We start from the raw sequence: 18,759 nt of genomic DNA on the forward strand, positions 1-18,759 counted from the left end.
CTTTTGCTTTTAGTGGAGGTCTTGCTTTGTACTGTAGGGAAAGGACGGTGGAAAAGCCTGGGGGCTTGGGTCCCCACTGGTGCTCCCAAGTCCATAGAACATCATGCAAGCCTCTTCATGGGGGGTAGAAGTCCCAAAAGCAGCTGTGGGCTTGCTTGATATTAGTGACTCACCACACCGTTTCCACTTGTGCTCCCAATGGGATTCTGTTCATGTTACTGGTACTTAGAAACATAGAATGGCTTGGGTTGGAAGAGACCTCAAAATCATCTAGTTCCAACTTCCCATACTCCTTTATGTCATAGCTATCTCTAGGGTGTTTGTCTCTGCCAGCTTTGCCTTCTAGCACCCATCCCTCTCCTGGCACTGCAGAGCACAGCCCTTTGAGTGGCTAGAGAAGGGATGTCGTGGTGGAGGATGCTTGGTCTTGGTTGGTATACTGGCTCTGCCAGCTTCACTGTTCACAGAATCACAGAATATCCCAAGTTGGAAGGGGTCCACAAGGATTACCAGGTCCACCTCCTGTCTCCACAAAGAACCACCCAAAATTCAAACTCTATGTCTGAGATCATTCTCCAGGTACAACTTGAGTTCAAGGCTGTGGCCACTGCCCTGGCTGGTCTGTTCTAGTGCCTCCCATGCACTTTACTGTGGCAAGGTGAAGAACTTTTTCTTAACACCCAGCCATTGGTTGACACCACTGACATCTCTAGGCTGACTTACTCCCCCTCCCACCGTGTGCTGGGGTACATCAGATCTGCCCCACATAGGCAGCTCCTCCAGCTCTCAGCCCTGAATGCAAAGGGACGCTGCTGTCTGTCCTCCCAGCTTGCAGACTGAATTCCTGCTGTTCTCTCCCTGTGTTGCTGGCGGTTGATCTTTGCCTCCTCGCTTTGCTGGAGAGTGAGCCCTGAATATTCAAGGAACAGTGCTGAACTCAGTGTGACCGTGGTTGGTGGGTTCTGGCCCTTAATTAATTAGCATCGATTGTGCTTCACTTCCAGCAGCTGAGAAGGGAGCTGCGGCTCAGGGAAGCAGCAAAGTGTGGCAATACAATCACCGCAGCCATTTTCATGCTGCTGGTCAGTGCTTTTCCAAACTTGCATTGCTGCATTTATTTCTCCTTACTTTTGCAATTACATTCTTGGCAGCCCTGGAGGGATGGGTGTGGGCGTCCTATCAATCCACGAGTAGGACTTTGGGATGCAGACCCTGGAGGAGTATTTCAGGATTCAGGTGGTGCATTTAATGCTGTCCCGGTGTTTATCCTGCCCTAAGTAACAGCTTGAAAGTGAAGACCATACAGTGAGAACCAGCAAGAATGGAAGCACACATGGCAGCATTCTGAGCATGGGAACATAGGAAGTTCCATGTAAACATGAGAGGGAGCTTCTTTGCTGTGCGGGTGACAGGGTGCAGGAACAGGCTGTGCAGAGGGGTTGTGGTCATCTTCTCTGGAGATGCTCAGTGCCCACCTGGGCGCTCCTCTGCGCCTTTCTGTAGGGAACCTGCTTTAGCAGGGCGTTGGGCTCCATCTCCAGAGGACCTTTTCAACCCCTGAGATTCTGTGATTCTGCCAGTGTGCTGTGTGACGCTTTGTGTTGTAGATCAGCAAGGAGCTCCCAGCAGGTGCATGATGTTGGAGACAGGTTTGGGCTGAGTTCCTCCGTCTCTTGCACAGCTGGAACTATGCAGCCTGATGTGCCAACGTGCCACAGGGCCATGGGGGAGAAGGAGAACCCGCTTGGGCCATTCACTTCATCTCATTTCAGGACTTGGGCTCCCCTGTGTAAGACACTGCCTCTGTTTGTTTCTTCTCTGAGTTGTCAGCTCACTGAAGCACCTCTCAGTGCATGCCTGTCCCATGGGTCTGCAGCCTGAGCAGTGGGGAAGAGCCTCCGGCAGCTCAGCCCTCCGGAGCTCTGCCTGCTGCTGCACGTCCCGGAGCTGCTGAGGAAATCCTCCAGGGAACGTTTTTTCCGCTGGAAAATGAAGTCCTGACAGCATCCTCATGTTTCATAGAACCGTATTTCTTCATCGGAGGGAAGAGGGGAAGCAAACAGAAGTGGAAAGAGGGGACGGGCTGCGGTGTGTCTTTTTGGTACTTTTCAACAATGGTTTTCATTGGCACCTCTTCCTCCTGCACAGAAGGGTTGTAAAGCCTTTCTACCACACAGCGGGCTGTTTAAAAGGCACAGGACCCTTCTGGTTTCATTCTGAATGAATCAGCTCTCTGGTGGTTCCTTGGTGCTTTTGTTTTTTATTTACGTATTTATTTTTTTACTTCAGAGAATTTTTGGAAGTTGGTGCTTTGGTACCAAAGTTGCACCTCACCCTTATCCCGAGCCTCCCTGCAGCATCCCCAGGGCTGAGGGGTGCTGTCGGTGCTTTGAGAGCACCCCTGCAGCCCCACCACCCTGTGTGGGCTGCAGCCAGCCCCAGCTCCCGGCCTGCTTTTGCTTTGCTTTAGAAAATAAACAGGCGTAGAGCCCAGTGCCGCTGTGACCGGCGGAGAAGGGGGGTGACCGGCAAAGTTGAAAAGATTGTTTTCTATTCATGGCCTCCAGCATGAGGTAGGGAAAAAGCCACTTTCTGCCTGCGCACGCATAGATTTGCATTGATTGAAGGCAGAGTCGCTGCCTCCCTGTGTCCTTTCTCTCCTCTTGGGCTCCCTCAGATCCCCCCTCCCCACGAGCCCATGCAGCAGGGATGCACGCAGCTCCTGCCCGGGGCTCTTCCATCACTGCCCGTTGCCTCTTCCCTCCGTTCCCCCTCTCCTGACAGCAGCCTCCCACAGCCGACTCATTTCAGAGATGTTTTTTCGCTGCTCCAGCCAACATTTTTCTCTCCCCCATTACGTTTAGCTTCCCCCTCCCTCTTCCAAACTGTTTTTTTAAGCAATAAATAATTTCGGCGTGCTGAAGAAGCATGCGAAGTCAGCGTTAGGCTACGGCGAAATGCTCCATTTGTTCTAGGAGCCCTTTTCCCCTCAGAAAGCTTCCCCTAGTGTTTAATTTTAAAGCATGTCATTATTATTATTTGTTTTCCTACTTTCCAGAAGAGATTCCCATATTTTTTCGGCTTGTCTGGAGATTTCCACATGCACACACGAACTTTTCCTTTGGCTTTTCTCCCCTGCTTGCTTTCTTTTTGCTGGGGTTAAAAGCCCCAAGTCAGCAAGGTACTTAAACACATGCTGAAAGTTAAGAGCTCGCCTAAGTGCTTTGCTGACTGGGAGCCAAGGATATTTTCTCGAGCCCTTTAAATGCTTCAGAACCTGAATTCAAAACGTTTTGCAGAAAATCCAGAATTCAAGTATCTCTTGTGCTAATGGTGGCTGTAATTCAGGAGGGCCGTCAGATAAGGGCTGCACTCTTCCTCCTGGAGCCGGTGTATCCCCTTGCAGAAAATGCTTCCCTAAAGCCTTTCACCACTTCAGGGAGCTCTCGGGAGATCTGGGCATGTGCTTTTGTTTCACTCAGTGATCATGTTGGCATTTTGGTATTTGTTTTGCTTGACACTTGATGCTTCTAAGTGTTGAAATGTAGGGGAAAAAGGAGCAGTTAGCTGAAGTCACATTGAGCAAATATCTGCAGCCAAACTGATGCTTCCTCGTCATCCCAAACGCAGAAGGGGGGGAAACAGAAGGAAGCTAACAAAAAACAAAACAAAACACACACATACAAATATATATATGTGTGTGTGTGTGTATATATAAACAAAACAGAAACAACTACAACAATAAAAGGAATAAAAAACCCTGCAAGTGGAGAGCTCTGTGAAGCTGCAGCATCACTAACTGGAGGTCAGGAGGAGCACCCTGGGAGCAGCACCGTGCTTCCCTTCAGAGGGATTAGTCTGAGGGGCTGTAGTAATGTCTGTACAAAGGGGGAATAGCAGTGAGCAGAGGAGCAGGAAAGGCTGTGCAGAGAGGAGGTGCTTCCAGAAGTGAAGAGACAGTCAGCATCAAAGAGAAATCACAGCTCGGCTGCTTGGGGCTCTGCACGATGGATGTGGGTCTCTGCCACCAGTCAGCTGCTGGGTTTGCTTCGAAATGCTTATCTGCATAATGGGGAGCGTTTTGGCTTTTTTTCCCCCCTTTTTAAAAAAAGGTGATTGAAATTTTATGTGTGCACCTCTGCATGAGTCAACCTGCAAAGTCTCTACCTGCTAGCTGCAAAGCAGCTGGCACTTGCAGTCTCCTGCTGCAAGCATTCATCTCCTTTTATCTCTCATGGCAGCATAGCTCCTTCTGGCATGCTATGGGTCTAGTATCCTGGCAGAGCTGCACCCAGAAGATGCTTCGTGTGGCTGTCAGGATGCAGCTCCCCAGTTGTGCATGGCTCAGCACTGCTCGTCGCTTCCAGGCTTGGCTTTGCTTGAGCACCCTTTGGAGTGAAAGGCATGAAATGCAAATGTAATATCTTCTTATTACACAAGCAGATCCTGAGACCTTGGCTTAATTGTTAATACAGCCCCTCGTGGGCAGAGTAGATTGTTGCTTTATTATTAATATTGCTTTGAAATCATCTAGGCTACAGGAGTACCAATGTTGCTTGGAGAAATGACTGATGACGAATGAGTCAGAAAAAAAAAAGGAATAGAGTTGGGAAGATGCTTCCCATTGTATCAGCATCCGTACTTCCTCATGTGTGCATCCTCTGCGCTGGCAGCATAGAATCATGGAACTTTAAGGTTGAAAAAGATGGTTATCTAGTCCAACCATCAGCCCACCCCCACTACACCCACTAACCATGTCCCTCAGAGCCACATCTCCACGTTTCTTGAACGCCTCCAGGGATTGTGAAAATGTCAGTTCCTCTATCATTCCATTGTTCAAGAGCACGAGGAAAAATCTTGGGGTCGATGCAGGGGGGAGAAATCCCTCTGTTGGTTAGAAACAAGTCCTGGGGTCTCACCTCTGGGTGTTTATGGGTGCAGGAAGAAGTGTTAGCACTTCTCCTGAGTGTTCCCAGGCACAGGACATCATATTTTTGGGTAATAGAATCATACAATAGCTTAAGTTGGAAGGGACCTTAGAGATCATCAAGCCCCAACCCCTGCCGTGGGCTGGTTGCCCCCACCAGCTCAGGCTGCCCAGGGCCCCATCCAGCCCGGCCTCGAGCACCTCCAGGGATGGGGCACCACAGCTCTCTGGGCAGCAGTGCCAGTGCCTCACCGCCCTCTGAGTGAGGAATTTCCTCCTAACATCTAACCTAAATCTTTCCTCTTTTAGTTTAAGGCCATTCCCCCTTGTCCTATCACTGTTAATCTGTGTAAAATGTCAATTCTCCTGTGACGTGACTCCACCAAGACATAGAGCTGTTGACTGCAACCCTCTGGCTGCAATCACCCAATCAATTCCTTACCCACCGAGTAGTCCACCCTTCAAATCCATCTCTCTCCAATTTAGAGATAAGGATGTGGTGTGGAACTGTGTCAAATGCTTTGCACAAGTCCAGGTAGCTGACATCAGTTGCCCTTCTGTTGTCCACCTATGCTGTCACTCATCACACTCCTGGCCTTGTGCCTCATCCCTGCAAGGTCAAGCCTCCTATACCTGTGGTTGAGGCTGCAGAGGAGTTTTTCCAGCTCAGGATGCAGAAGTTCACAAGTTAAGTTGCAGCAGCTCCAGCTTCAAGCCCAGCTGCTGCTGATCCACCCAGGGGTGTGAGCATTGCATCAGGCAGCGATGAGCCACTGGCCTACAGCAGGCGAAAGCCAAGCCAACAGACAGACAGAGAGAGCCTGAGGGGCTGAATTTTAGAGCTATTAAATGATTAAATGCAAAAAAAAAAAAAAAAAAAAAAAAAAAAAAGAGAGAGAGAGAAAAGAAAAGAAAAGAAAGGAAAAGAAAAGGAAAAAAAGTTAATTTAACATCGCGGTTGTGATTTTACACACCCAAGGGCCTGGAAATTGAGAGCTCTGCTTCTCACACAGGGATCGTAACTTGGCACTGCGCAGATTGTACAGTATGTAAAATTAGACCGGAGAAATAGTAAATATGCTGCAGGGACCAATACTGTCTTGGCAGAAGGAGGATGGACTGAGTGGGACCCAACAGGTCTTTTACGCCTCTGACTTCCATAATTCTGTGCCAATAAAGCAAAACTCTCGCATAGTGCCTGGTGCAAAGCACAGCACGCAGCGGGATGGGGTGGGAGTGGGGCTGCCCCCCTGTTTGTGCTCCAAGGGAGACTGCTGTTCAAGGGTGGGTGCGTGGGCACCAACTGGGAGCAATGGGGAGGCTTTGTAGGAAGCTCCTGGGTGCCCAACATCTCTATCTGCCTCTTCCTCTTCTCCATGTGTGGTAAATACAGGCGTCCTCGTGCTGCTGCTGAACCACAGTGGGCTTTTCTTCTGTTTACGGCTGTGATTTGGGCACCTAATTCCGAATCCTATTGATTTCCTCTTAAATGGCGTTGAAAAGCCTGATGTAAGCACTCTTTTGTGGCCTAAGTTATTTGTCCTGTTGGCAGGAAAAAGCAGAAGCAGAAAACAAGCCTGTAATTCATCCGCGGTGCTAACTCCTGTCACCTGGCCACGGAGGGCGAGAGCTCAAGCACACACGGCTTTAGTGCTGCCGGGGGGATTTCTCTACCATGCACTTGTTGCCCCTATTGCCGTTTGTGCTCCTCTGGCCCTCTGAGCCCTTCCCTTCTGTGTCACCCTGCATGCTGGGGCAAGGAACCTGAGCCAGCCCAGCCTTCCCTTTGTCTTAGTATGGAAGGAGAGGCATTGCTTGGCCTCTCCTGGTAAAGAGAATGCTTGAAATCCCAGATCTTGGGCAGAAGAGATAGGGCAAATAAGGAAAGAGTTGTGGAATCATGCGGTTGTTTGAGTTAGAAAGCACCTTTAAAGGCCATCTGATCCAACTTGCCTGCAATGAACAGGGACATCCACAGCGGGATCAGGGTGCTCAGAGCCTGGTCAGACTGGAGCTGGCCAGGAGCTGACCATGGTGGAAAGAGAGGGAAAATGCCTCATTTGCAGTGCCCCTAAAGCAAACCTGCTTCCAGAGATCTGCTTCCAGGCTATCGAGAAGTGATGGAGTACAAGTCCTTTAGCACCCATCTGTTATCTCTTAATTAAAGTTTCTTGCTAATTATTTTTTCTTGTCAAGAAAGCAAAGCTGCTGACTCCAGGGATTTACCAAAGTAGAGCAAACAAATGCGGACTCTGCTTGCTGCAATTCTTCATTAATGGACAAAATTAACTTGGAACGGTCCATATCTTTGGCTACATCAATGACACTTAATTATGCCTGTTTCCTTACAAAGATGTATTTAGTTTTAAATCACTTGTGGAGGAACTGCCTCCTTAAGCATGAAATTCCTTCCTCTGGCAGGGAAGGTTTCTGCTGGCAATGAGAGCTCTGCGAAGACAGCACTGGAGGGAGCAGGTGTGAGGAGATCAGGGGTAGGATGTGCTCTGGGGAGGTGGTGTAGGGAAACCCTCTGCAGTGCAGGTGGCTGTGTCATCTGAGGAAGGGGCCATGAAGCTGCAGATGGGAGCAGAGCCTCCCACATCCCTGAGCATGATCGGTGATATGCAGACTGGCCTACAAGGTGCTGGAGCAAGAGAGAGGGCACAGGGTTGTGCCACTGCACACCCAAAGGCCAATGGAAGCCAGAGACATCCCACTGGTCCCATTGCTTTACTGGTCTCATTTACAGTGGGAAGTTGCAGAGCGTGAGGCCTTGCTGCTTCATCTGCTTGGAAAGCTCTCAGCATACCCCCGGCACCTTGTAAATATTAAATGTATAATTTATGAGTACATACACGGAGATCTAATTATCCACTCGGATTATTACTCATAGCTTGCACACAGCTCTGGGTGGGAGGTACGTAGGCTAATGGAGTGATAGACACCTCAGGATAGATACCTCTGTCTTAAGGCACAGATGTGTTTTTCCATCCCACTACAGAAGCTCTCCACATCTTTACTGGGGAGTCGAGGTCATGTCCTTTTCTCACTGCCTCAGTTTCCCCATCCACAGGGGCAGAGCCAAAGGCCATGCAGAAGGAGAAGAGCGCAGTGGGTGCAGAATGCTTGTGTCTGTCCCAAAAAGTGTTCTGGATCCCTCACGTTGGATCCTGCCCATACCCAGCCTGTGGGGAATTGGAATCTCCCCAGAAGGGCTCTGATTGCCCTCACTGTTCTCATCCCAAAGCAGTACTGATGTCTGTAGCATAGGACAGGCAAAAGGAGGTGATACCTGTAAGCAGGGTGTCACATGTTCACATGGTGATGTGGCTGGATGTGCTGGGACAGGAGGGATCTGGAGACTTGAATCAGCTCCAATGAGCAGCTCTGTAAACCTGTCTGAGAGAACTGCCTGCTCTGTTACTGTGCTTTGGGTTTCTTCCTCGTCAGGAGCCTTAAATCATTGCCCTGGGAAGGAGTGTTGCTTTCAGAGACCTGTCTTCCAGGAAAGGCTCCCTCAGCCTTTCTGGATGCATGCCAGAGTGTTTGTGCTGTGTTTAAGGACAAATAGGAAATAATTCAAGTTGCCTTTACCCCCCTTCCCAGCCTAGTCCTGACATCCCCATCTACAGACCTCATTCACAGTCCCAAGCAGCAGGGCTGGGACCCCCAGAGCTTTACTCTGACCCAACCTTTCCTCCTAGGCACCAGTTAGGCAGCTTTGTTGATCCGTTGCTGCAGTGAGCTTTTCTTCCTGCAGAGCTCGTGGGTGATGCTGCACCTCTCAGCATCTGTCTCTGCCCAGCAGGTCTTTGGGTGTGAGGACAGGAGGAGTAATGGCCTTTTGTGAGCCAGCAGGAAAGGGGAAAGCAAAATGTCTTTACTTTGTGCAAAAGAAAATAATAGAGGAGAACCTAAGTAAGATGCTGGGTCTCATACTGGAGGTCTGTGATCTATATCCGTCTGCCCATCTGCCTAGTCATCTGTCCATCCATCCATCTGCCCACCCATTTGAACAGCCAACCATACACTCACACCCACTGCCGTTCATTGATCCTTTTCTCCCTCCTTCCAACCGCCCACCCAAGCATTCACCCACCCATCTGTCCATTCATCCCTCCATCCACACCCACAGCCAGCCAGCCAGATGCTTATATGCTTAGTCCTTCATCCTCTTACATCTCTGCATCCCCACATACACTCATCCATCCAGACGCTTGCACAGTCATCCATCATTTCTTCTTCATACGCTTCCCTCCGTCCCAGCTGTGCCCATCCAGCCAGCTACCCATCTGTCTGCAAGCACACGCTCGTTCATCTGCCCACCCATCCATCTCCTTCCACAATTCTGCCTATCAGCCCATTTATCTGTGCCCATTCTAGCTGTTCTTCCTCGCACAGTCTCCTCGGCTGGGATGCTATTCCTTCTTTCTGCCTATCAGTAAGCTTTTAAAACTACAGATCTGTGTAGCCCTGCCAGCAGGAGCTGGTATCTGGAGAGAAAGGAGTAGGACAAATGTTGGAGTGCTTCTCCCATCCCTCGCCACTGTTGGCTACTGTCTGTCTCACTGGTGCATCTCCACCATGGGTGGAGTCCTCTGCTATGGATTCATTTAATCACTGTTTTCCCCTCAATTTTGACATTCATAGCAACGGGTGGATGTGGGTTTCTCTAATTTCATCACACATTGTGCGAAAAAAAAGAGCTTTCTTTTCCTTACTTTCATTTGCTGCCCCTTAATTATTTTATTAGGAGAAAGAGCCAACGGTCTTCTATTCATCCTCTTCATGTCATTCAGCGTCGCTCAGGTGTCTGTCACGCCTCCAACCAGTGTTTCGTTGCAGGGATGAAGAGATTGAGTCTGTCAAGCCATCCCTTACACAGAGGCTACTTTCAACCTTTGTTCTCTCACATTTCCTTCCTCTGCTCCACTTTCATCATAATGGCACAGGCTCAGATTTGCGTGCTGCTTCTCGGGTACACTACTTCCCATTCTCAGTCCCGTTCTTAATAATTCTTAACATTGCATTTGCGTCTTTGATTGCCACTGAGCTGATGTTGTCAGGAACGCCATCACTTCAAGATACGTTTCCATGGAGGCTGCAGCTAATTTGGAGCCATGAGTGCGCAGAGAGAGCTGCTTCCGTGTGCGTTCATCGACACAACGCGTACTGCGATGCCCTTTAGGATGCTTTTGCCCCCTGCTTTGACTTTGCTGCCCTGACAGCCTCAACTGTCTGCTCGCACTGCCTTGGCTCATGAGTTATGAGTGAGCTGGGCAGCTTGGGTCCAGCTCTGAGCTCTGTCAAACCTCACTGGTGACGTCTTCCTCGGCCAAGCCTGACCGCCTCTTCTCACCTTTGGTCTCCTGACCTTTAGCTGCTATAAATCCTTGCAAGGACTCTCCTTGGGTTCAGGGATGCTCGGTTTCCCTGGGAGCCCGAGTGGGGCACCTTGTCAAAAATGATTTGGAAACCCAGGAGTATTTTGTGACCTGAAGAGGCTGATGAAACCTGGAAGGAGGTGCTCACACCCTGCTCAATCCCCGTCCTGCTTCACCCCACATCATACATTCACTAAAATGTTTTCATCCTTGCCACACACACAGCTCAGAGAATAGCACAGGAAAGATTCAATTGCCAAGCATCATTAATGAATGTTGGCTCGAACTTCTGTCCAGAAACCTGAGAAAATTCAATTAGGCAGCTGGTGCCCAATGAGCTGTGTTGCTACACTCATGAGATGCTAAATCAAACAGCTCAGCAAGGCATCGTGTTATTGTAGAGAGAGAGAGAAAAAAAAAAGGCAGGGAGATAAACAGCATAGCATGTGCCAAGCAGCTGCCCCTTTCCAAGGCATGGCACAGGTAAGCTGCAATCCTCCCACCTCATTTGCTAGGCAGGGAATTGAAGGCAGCTGCGCACTTCCCACTTCTGCTAGTAAATAATTCAAAGTTTGCTAATGACAAGTCTTGGGGCTCTGTCACCTCTCTCCCCTGGGAATTCCTGATGTGTGCATTTGATTTGCATCTTGCAACGAGACACGAGGGTGCAGGAGTGGCAGTGACTTGTTGACACAAACAGCTGGATGTGCTGTGGGGCGTTTGGCCGGTGAGCCATACAGGTGGCCCTGTTGTGCTCTCTCCAAGGTAAAGATGGGAGGAAGGCATCCTATGATCCTCAGCCCTGATGAGGCCACACCTCGAGTACAGTGTTTGGTTTTGGGCCCCTCAGTATAAGAAAAGCTTTAAGTCCCTGGAGCGTGTCCAGAGAAGGATTTGGAGCACAGGTCTTATGAGGAACAGCTGAGGGAGCTGATACTGTTCAGTCTGGAGAAGAGAAGGCTCAGGGGAGACCTTATCACTCCCTGCAACTCCCTGAAAGGAGGCCGTGGCAGGGTGGGGTCAGCCTCTTCTCCCAGGTAACAGTGATAGGATGAGAGGGGGAGGCCTTCCATTGTGCCAGATGAGTTTCAGGTTGGATATTAGGAAGAGTTCTTCTCAAAAGACTGGTGATGAATTGCAGCAGGCTGTCCTGGGAGGTGATGGAGTCACTGTCCCTGGATGTGTTCAAGAACTGTGGAGATATGTCGCTGAGGGTCATAGTTAGTGGACATGGTGGTAATGGGTTGGTAGCTGAACGAAATGATCTTAGAGATCTTTCCCAACTTTAACAGTTCTGTGATTCTGTGAGATAGATGTGATCCGTGAGTCCCAGTTCATTGGTCGTTGCCAGCTGATCTTCTCCAGTACTTTGGTCTAACATCAAAATAAACTACTATCCGAACCAGAGGGAGAATGTGAACTTCCCTGGCCATCATGTCAGCCCATGCTTCAGCCCCTTCCATACTTACTGGTCATGGTAAGATCCTGTTTCCAAGGTAGCCCACAGTCTCTGATCTCACCTGCTTTTCTCCTCCACAGACAGCCACATCCAGTATGAGCGGGTAGGTGCCGACGTGACCATGAAGTGCGGCTCCATGGACTGGGATGCAGCTGTGACCTGGACGGCCAACGGCACCGACATTGATGATTCCCACCTGAACGGGTCCTACCTGATCCTGAAGAACGTGGACCTGACACAGAGCGGCCAGTACTCCTGCTACGAGGGCTCCTCCTGGCACCTCAAGTACCAGACCTACCTTAGGGTGGGAGGTGAGCACCCTGCTGTGTGATGTTGTGGGGAACAGGGGACACAACCACACTGTTGGCTCGTACACTGACCCCTCCCTGCACCCTCCATTCACACCAATCCCAATACTGCCCATATGTATGGTTTTCTGCTCCCCCCTGCAACGCAACCTACCAGCGGTGTATGAATCCTAGCAGCAGGATGCTGGAGTCAGCCTGTCCTGCCCCAGACTTTGAGTCAAAGCTGGTAATGATGCCCACAGAATAATTTTGGGAGGGATGCTGCTTCTCCAGCCAGCCCCGTGCCATGGTACAGCAGAAGGAGTGTTGTCTGAAGGTGGAAAGGGTCCGTACACGGCTGTGGTGGGAGGCAGCTGCACGTTTCACAGGATTTTGCATATCTTTAGTGAGAGATGTGCTGATTCACAGGTCTCGCTGCGGGAGATAAAAGCTGTGCTGTATTTCACACCACGCTGATAGCTGATAGCAGCTGTGTGTTTTGTGGGCTGCCGTGTTTGTACAGCTGATAGCAACTGTGGTTTTCGCACTTGCAACTGAGAGCTGGGGGTGCCTGAAAGCAGTGTTTGGCATGTGTGGTGATGGGGTAGGGGCTGCTGCAGAGGATGCTGAGAAGTTCCAGTTGTAAGACCCCGAATACGTGCTTTGTAGGTGACTGTTCCCATGGGTGGGAGATGTGGCAAAGCATTTCTCTGCTCGTTGTCTCACCTTCAGCACCCTGCAGGTGCATCTCTACCACAGACCATGGGCCAGGCAGGAGGGTTACCTGTGTCATGCATAAGCCCTGCAGATTGGGCAAAAAAGGGTCCTCTGCGTCAGTAGGTCCAAGTTTTGGGAATGCTGCATGGTGTCGACCTTGTGGTACTGGTGTCTAATGGGAGGGATGCTGTCATACTGTATAAGGATGCTGGAAGAAGCTGGACATCAAGGAGAGAAGCAGGCAAGTGGGCAAATGGAAGCAGGATGGCAGTGAATGGCACGCAGCAGGCAGGTGTGTGGCCAGAGACCTCTTGGCCATGTTACTGGGCTGAGGTGGTGGTCCAGGACTATTGGTCAGGGTGCCACCAACACCTGGTACTCCAAGCAGCGGCTGCAGCCCAGATCCATTGCTAACGAGGGGAATGTTGTCTCCAAACATCTCCTCTGCAGCTGTGGTATCATTAAGACTCTGCGATGACTCTTACCTCTGCTCAGCACCTTGCTAATAGTAAGCCCTGTCAGTCCACTCTGTGACCCATGGGAACTACACAGCATTACAGCTGAAATCCCACTGTTTCCAATTATGGTGTGTTCCCATCCGCTGCCCGCTCCTGGCCCTGCTGGGCACTGGGCAGCCAAAGGGCATGCTCAGACACCACATGGGCCACGAGCAATAAATAAATGAGTGCCCGGTGTTCTTAATGCAATTAAGTATGCAAGGAACTAATCAGATGAGACCCTTTTAGTAGTAATTAATTTAATTGCCTGGATTTAATTTAATGTTCTCTCTGAAGTTTCTTTTCCCAGCACCCCTGCTGCCCCCGGCCCCTGCCTGCTCCCCTTTCCTGCCCTCTCCAGGGCCGGTTGGTACCCCAAGGTGTGCAGGGTGCTACAGAGAGCAGGTTTGGGAGCGTCCTTGGAGGAGATACTCGTGGTTTGCAGCATCCCCATGGTAGCTAATAATCGTGGGGATGTTTGCTGTGTTCAGCTGGGCATGCAGAGCGAGTGCCTGCAAGGACCACAGAGGAGAACCTGTGATTTGTAGGATCTTGGACTCGTTTAAATTGGATGGGAAGTTAAGTGAAAACAGGCCTGTGGCTGCATTTTCATGTCTTTAGCAGGGCAGAGCAGCAAAATTGAAGCAGTGTTAGCTATATGAATAAAGAGAGAACAAGGAGAGAAATGAGCTGTGCAGAGAGGCTAGAGGGGAGCTTAAAGGTAACAGAGGTGGAACGCAGTCCTGAGCGATGCTGGGGGAAAAGGGGAGGAGAAAACCTGAAGGCGGTCATTAGCCAGGTTCGTTAGTGTCTGAGGCTGTCATTGGTGGTACCCAGTGGGAACTTAGGGAGAGGTAGCATGTCTCCTGTGCTTGGGAAGAGTAAAAATCCCGACTGCAGCATCACAGGGTGCGCTCAGGAGAAAGCACAATTAAAGATATGGAGACAAATGGAAAATGGGAGAAAATAAAACAGAGGCTTGCCAACAATATATCATGGCAGATTAACCTGATAGCTCTCTTTGATAAGGGAACTGATTTCCTAGGCCCAGAAATGCGGCCGATGTAATCTATCTTGACTTCAGTGAAGTATTTTGTTATGATGCCACATGGGAAATTATGAGTTAAACCAGAGAAAATGTGGATTAGTATGGGAGTTGGAACATGGCTTAGGAAATGGCTAAAGGGGATCAGATTGTGCTGAAAGGGGAGCTGCTGGGAGGGTTGGGGGAACTGCAGCATCAGCCTTCAGACTGTGCTGCGATGTTTTCCATAGTGGCTCTGTACCAGGAGGAGGAGGGAGCGATGGTGGGACGTGGCTGTGGGGTGACCCCGTGGCTTCTGGGCTGGAAGGGTCAGAATGCAAGTGGGGCAAAAGGCACAAAGCACATGAATGTGGCTCACTGATGTGCTTTCACAATCTGGTCCTAAGGGTGGGATTTGATACCTTGGTCCAACTCATGGGGAATGTGGCCGGGAGCTCACAGCACCCAGTGGAGTGCACATGGTTTGGGGTAGCCTGGCTGTCCCATAGCTGCAGACACTGGGATGCTGGCACACAGGCAGTGGGGGCAGTGTGTGTCCAGGGATTGGGTGACCGAGACACGGAGAGCCCACCTGGGAGAGCAGGAAGGAGCAACAGGCATGTTTATACGTGGGAGTCCCATCTGCTAGGCACACAGCATCTGGGCGGACAGTGACACTTCTCTGGGACAGCTTCTTCCAGAGGGCTTTGGGTAGCAACGTGTAGCTTTTCAGCCTTTTGTCAAGTGGTGCCAACTGAGCATGGAGTGAGCCATAGGAGGGCAACTGCAGTGCGCATCTCCAATAGTCTTCCCCATAGCCTGGAGCGTGGTGGGTGTCTGAGCATGGGCTGGAAGCAGTGGGCAATGGAGCCGTGGGCTTTGCAGGGCTCTGGGCACCGGGCTCCCAGCTACCCCCGTGAGCTGCAGCATTTGGAAACGCGCGGCCTGAGGGCCCGTGGATGGATGTAACAAAGACGTTGGGAAATAATGCGCTCTTGAGGTTTGGCACACGGCTCCGTGCATTACAGAATGTTATAAAAATACTGCTAATGGGCCAGAGAGGAGTGGAAACGCACGGTGGAGAGGCTGCCAGAAGCCGGAGAGCGCACATGGGAGCGGGGAGGCCTTGTGTGCAGGCAGGGGAGGGAGGCAGCAGCCGGGCGGGCGTCCATCCTTCCGCTCCCATCTAACCTGCTTGTCTCTGTGCCCTGCCTGATGGCATTTGCACTCCTCTCGCCCCTCTGCCTTGGGATGCCGGAGTGCTCTGCTCGCCCCATCGCTGGCAAATTCCCTATGGCAGGGATGCAGGTTGGGATGTTGGCTGTGGGATGGGGATGTGAGGCCACGTGCCCGCCCAGATCCTGCCCGCAGCAATGGGAGGCAGGCAGGCTCCAGGCTGGCTTCCTTCCTCCCGCGTCTGTCACTGCAGCGGCTGGCAAGAGAAAGGGAAAAAACATGCGGTTTGACAGAAAACGACATGGAAAAACAACCAAATTAACAGAAAAACAAACAAAGCAAAACCAGAGTTGGGGGGGGGGAGGAACAGGGCAAAGCAACAGGAACCACATGTGAGCAGGGAGGCTGAGAGAGCCCGAGTGTGTTCTCTGGCCTGATTAGCGAGCGATCAAACATCGGCCACTAATAAATAATCAGAGCCTCCCTTCTCTCTGCCTTAGAAGTCCCTTTCCTCCCAGCTGGGCTCCAGCTGCGACTGGAGGATTGGACTGCAGTATGCTTCCTTTTTTTTTTGTGTGTGTGTGTGTAACATTTCTTTTTCACCCATCCAAAATGAAGAGACAAAGGAGGTAACGGCCTCACAATGTGACACATTCCTCTCTGGTTCCCCAGCTCAGGATGGAGCAGCAGGCAGGTGTGAGCATCCCACGATGGGCACTGATTCCATGAGGTGGCTCTCTGCCCAGCCTCCTCTGGGGGTTGATTTGATGTGAAAAATTGCACTGACTGCACCCACACCCTCAGCCACCCGTGTGAAGGTGCATGGGGTTATCCTGGTGCTCCCGCTGGTATAGGGTCAGCATTTTCCTCCTTGTGTCCAGCGATCTGTGATATAAGGATTGTTTTTTTTCTAAAAGCCTTTCTGATGGATTTTTCCCCAATGAGTTTAGCCAATCCTTTCCCGTGGCCATGTAAACTTGAGGCTATTTCAAGAGCAGCAAGTTAAACACGGCGGTGGCTGCTGCCGGGCACCAGGGCCAGCTGGCAGCACCAGCACTCTGTCCTTCTCTCCTTCCAAACTGGGCACCTACATCCCTTCTGCCTCTTGAGAGCAGCACTCAGTTGGCTGCACCCAGGCAGAAATGCATCAACCTGGAGCAAAACCACACTGAGAATAGCACTAATAAATGAAAGCGTGTGGCTGCTGATGTTCCAGCATCAGGAGATGCACCCAGAATCTGTCAGCTTTGTGGCTGTGTCTTTTTCTGTAAGTCCGTTGCACTGGGGGATGCACAGGTGCGCAAAGGGCTATTGCCACAGCCCTGAAAGCATTCACGCCCCCCCCCCCTCAATGGGGCCCTGGGCATCCTGATATGGTGAGGGGAAACCAGACCACAGCAGAGGTTAGGGCTGGAAGGGCTTTAAGGTCACTTCCAACCCAAGCCGTTCTCTGATTCTAAGATTCTGTGATAGCACATAGGACTGATCAGACTGCAGAAGTGCCTGATTTGTAGAAGTGCAGCTTCATTTCATGGGCCATGCAGGCTGTCCGCATGCCCTGCTTTGCTGTTTGCTCATGGCTGGGAAAACTCAATGGAGGAACTTTGCTGCCTGTGCCCTGATTTTGGGTCTTTGCCCAAAGGCAAGTTGATTATGATATTCAAGTCACCATCCCAGCTTTTTAAGCAGCAGGCCAAAAAATACCCCACCAAAAAGCCCAACCACGCTCTCAAATGCAATTAGTGCTAATTGGATTAGGAGCTGGGCTAGAAAAACAAAACGCTTTCAGTGGCAGCAAGCAATCTCTCTGCCGTGGCCACATGGGAGAGGATGGATGAAGCTGTGCCCTCAGGCCCAGTGTGCACACGCATGTACATTTGCATGCTCACACCCATGCATTGCACGCGCCTGCACACCACTGCCTTCTCCCATCCTTCCCTGCGCCGTGCTCGGCAGCCTGCCCAGCTGCAGCATAGCAGAGTGATGCTTCCTTGGCTCACTGCATAAAATATGATAATCTGGGGCAGCCGGTGTCAGAAACAATAAAAATATCCCCTCTCCCACCCTGGCGGCCCCCCTGCACTCATGGGAGCTGGGGGCGGAGGGGCTCAGCGGCACGTGGCATTTATTAGGTGCTGCAGCATGGACTCGCAGCGCCTGTAGGTCTGCCCCAGAGCAGGGAGGAGGTCGGCACATGCGGGGTCCTGGGTGCCCACAATCCAAAGGGACCTGGCCCCGTGCTTGACCATAGGGACCCGTGAGCTCATGGCAGCTTGGTGGTGATGGAGGGCTGCACCTTGAGCCTGGGTCGTGCAGGAACATCCCATGGCACAAGGTCACAGAGAAGCCACCGCTTCTCCTGGGAGCTCCTATCACTGGGTCATTTCAACTATGGATGTTCTGCTGCCCACCCTCTGCTTGCTGCCATCTGCTCCCAGACTGCTTCTCCCTCCCAGCATGGGATGGAGATGGGGTGAGAGGAGAAGAGGAAGAAGAGCTTTGAGGCACCATCCCCATATGGCTCAGCTGGGTTCTGGGGACTGTGCCATGCCAGTGTCCCATGTTACAGCTTCCTCCATTCTTCTGAGGTTTGTTTATTCCTTGTTAACATGACAAAAACAGCCTGGTAATTAGCAAAGCCCAAGTCCAGTCTAAACAGCTTCCTGAAGCCCCTGTTCTGCAGTGCCAGGAATGAGGGACGTGCAGTGCCGGAGGGACAGAGCCTCCCTCTCCTTGGCCAGGGGACAGTGGCTGCAGGCCGGGGCTGTGCGTGCTGGGGGACACGCGCTGGCGGCATGGGGCTCTGCTTACACCAGGAAGGATTTTGTCTTGGCCTCTCCTAAGTGCCCCTTGTCAAAATATTTAGCGCGAGCTTCCTGCTGCCTGCCCGCGGTGGGTCCTCGGCTCTGGGAGTTGATGGAGGGGAAGGACCGGGATGCAGCCACTGCCCGTCTCCGAGCTGTAGGACACATCTGCAGGGACCCATGGTGCTGAGACCCCACGGTGGGGACCCCCACCTTCCCCAGAGCTTGTCAGGAGGGGGGATGACCATGCTACAGACAGATTCTGAAGGAGGGAATGTGACAATAAACCCTTATTTTTCCCATCTCTCGGTGCTTCTCCATCCCTCCATCTCCAGTGGTGGCAGCCGGGCAGCAGTGAGGTTCCAGCACCCGATGTACTTCAGCGTGAAAGACATTGTCATTAGTGATGGTTTCCCGAGCCGGTGCACCCGCTGTGAATAATTTAAAAGAACTAAATGCGTGCTAACAGCAGGTCTGCGTGGTC

General features: G+C 51.3%; 1 protein-coding gene across 15 annotated transcripts in view; it reads left to right on the forward strand.

Annotated features, from left to right (window-relative positions):
* Positions 1-18,759, forward strand: part of CNTFR (ciliary neurotrophic factor receptor) — a 171,092-nt gene that overhangs the window by 110,387 nt on the left and 41,946 nt on the right. For all 15 annotated transcript variants that reach the window (XM_046905245.1, XM_040655429.2, XM_046905250.1 and 12 more), the window contains one exon: positions 11,851-12,081. In XM_046905245.1, the coding sequence (XP_046761201.1) occupies positions 11,851-12,081 (231 nt within the window). The remainder of the gene's footprint in view (positions 1-11,850; positions 12,082-18,759) is intronic.

The sequence above is a fragment of the Gallus gallus genome, chromosome Z (assembly GCF_016699485.2).
Source record: "Gallus gallus isolate bGalGal1 chromosome Z, bGalGal1.mat.broiler.GRCg7b, whole genome shotgun sequence".
Taxonomy (NCBI): domain Eukaryota; kingdom Metazoa; phylum Chordata; class Aves; order Galliformes; family Phasianidae; genus Gallus; species Gallus gallus.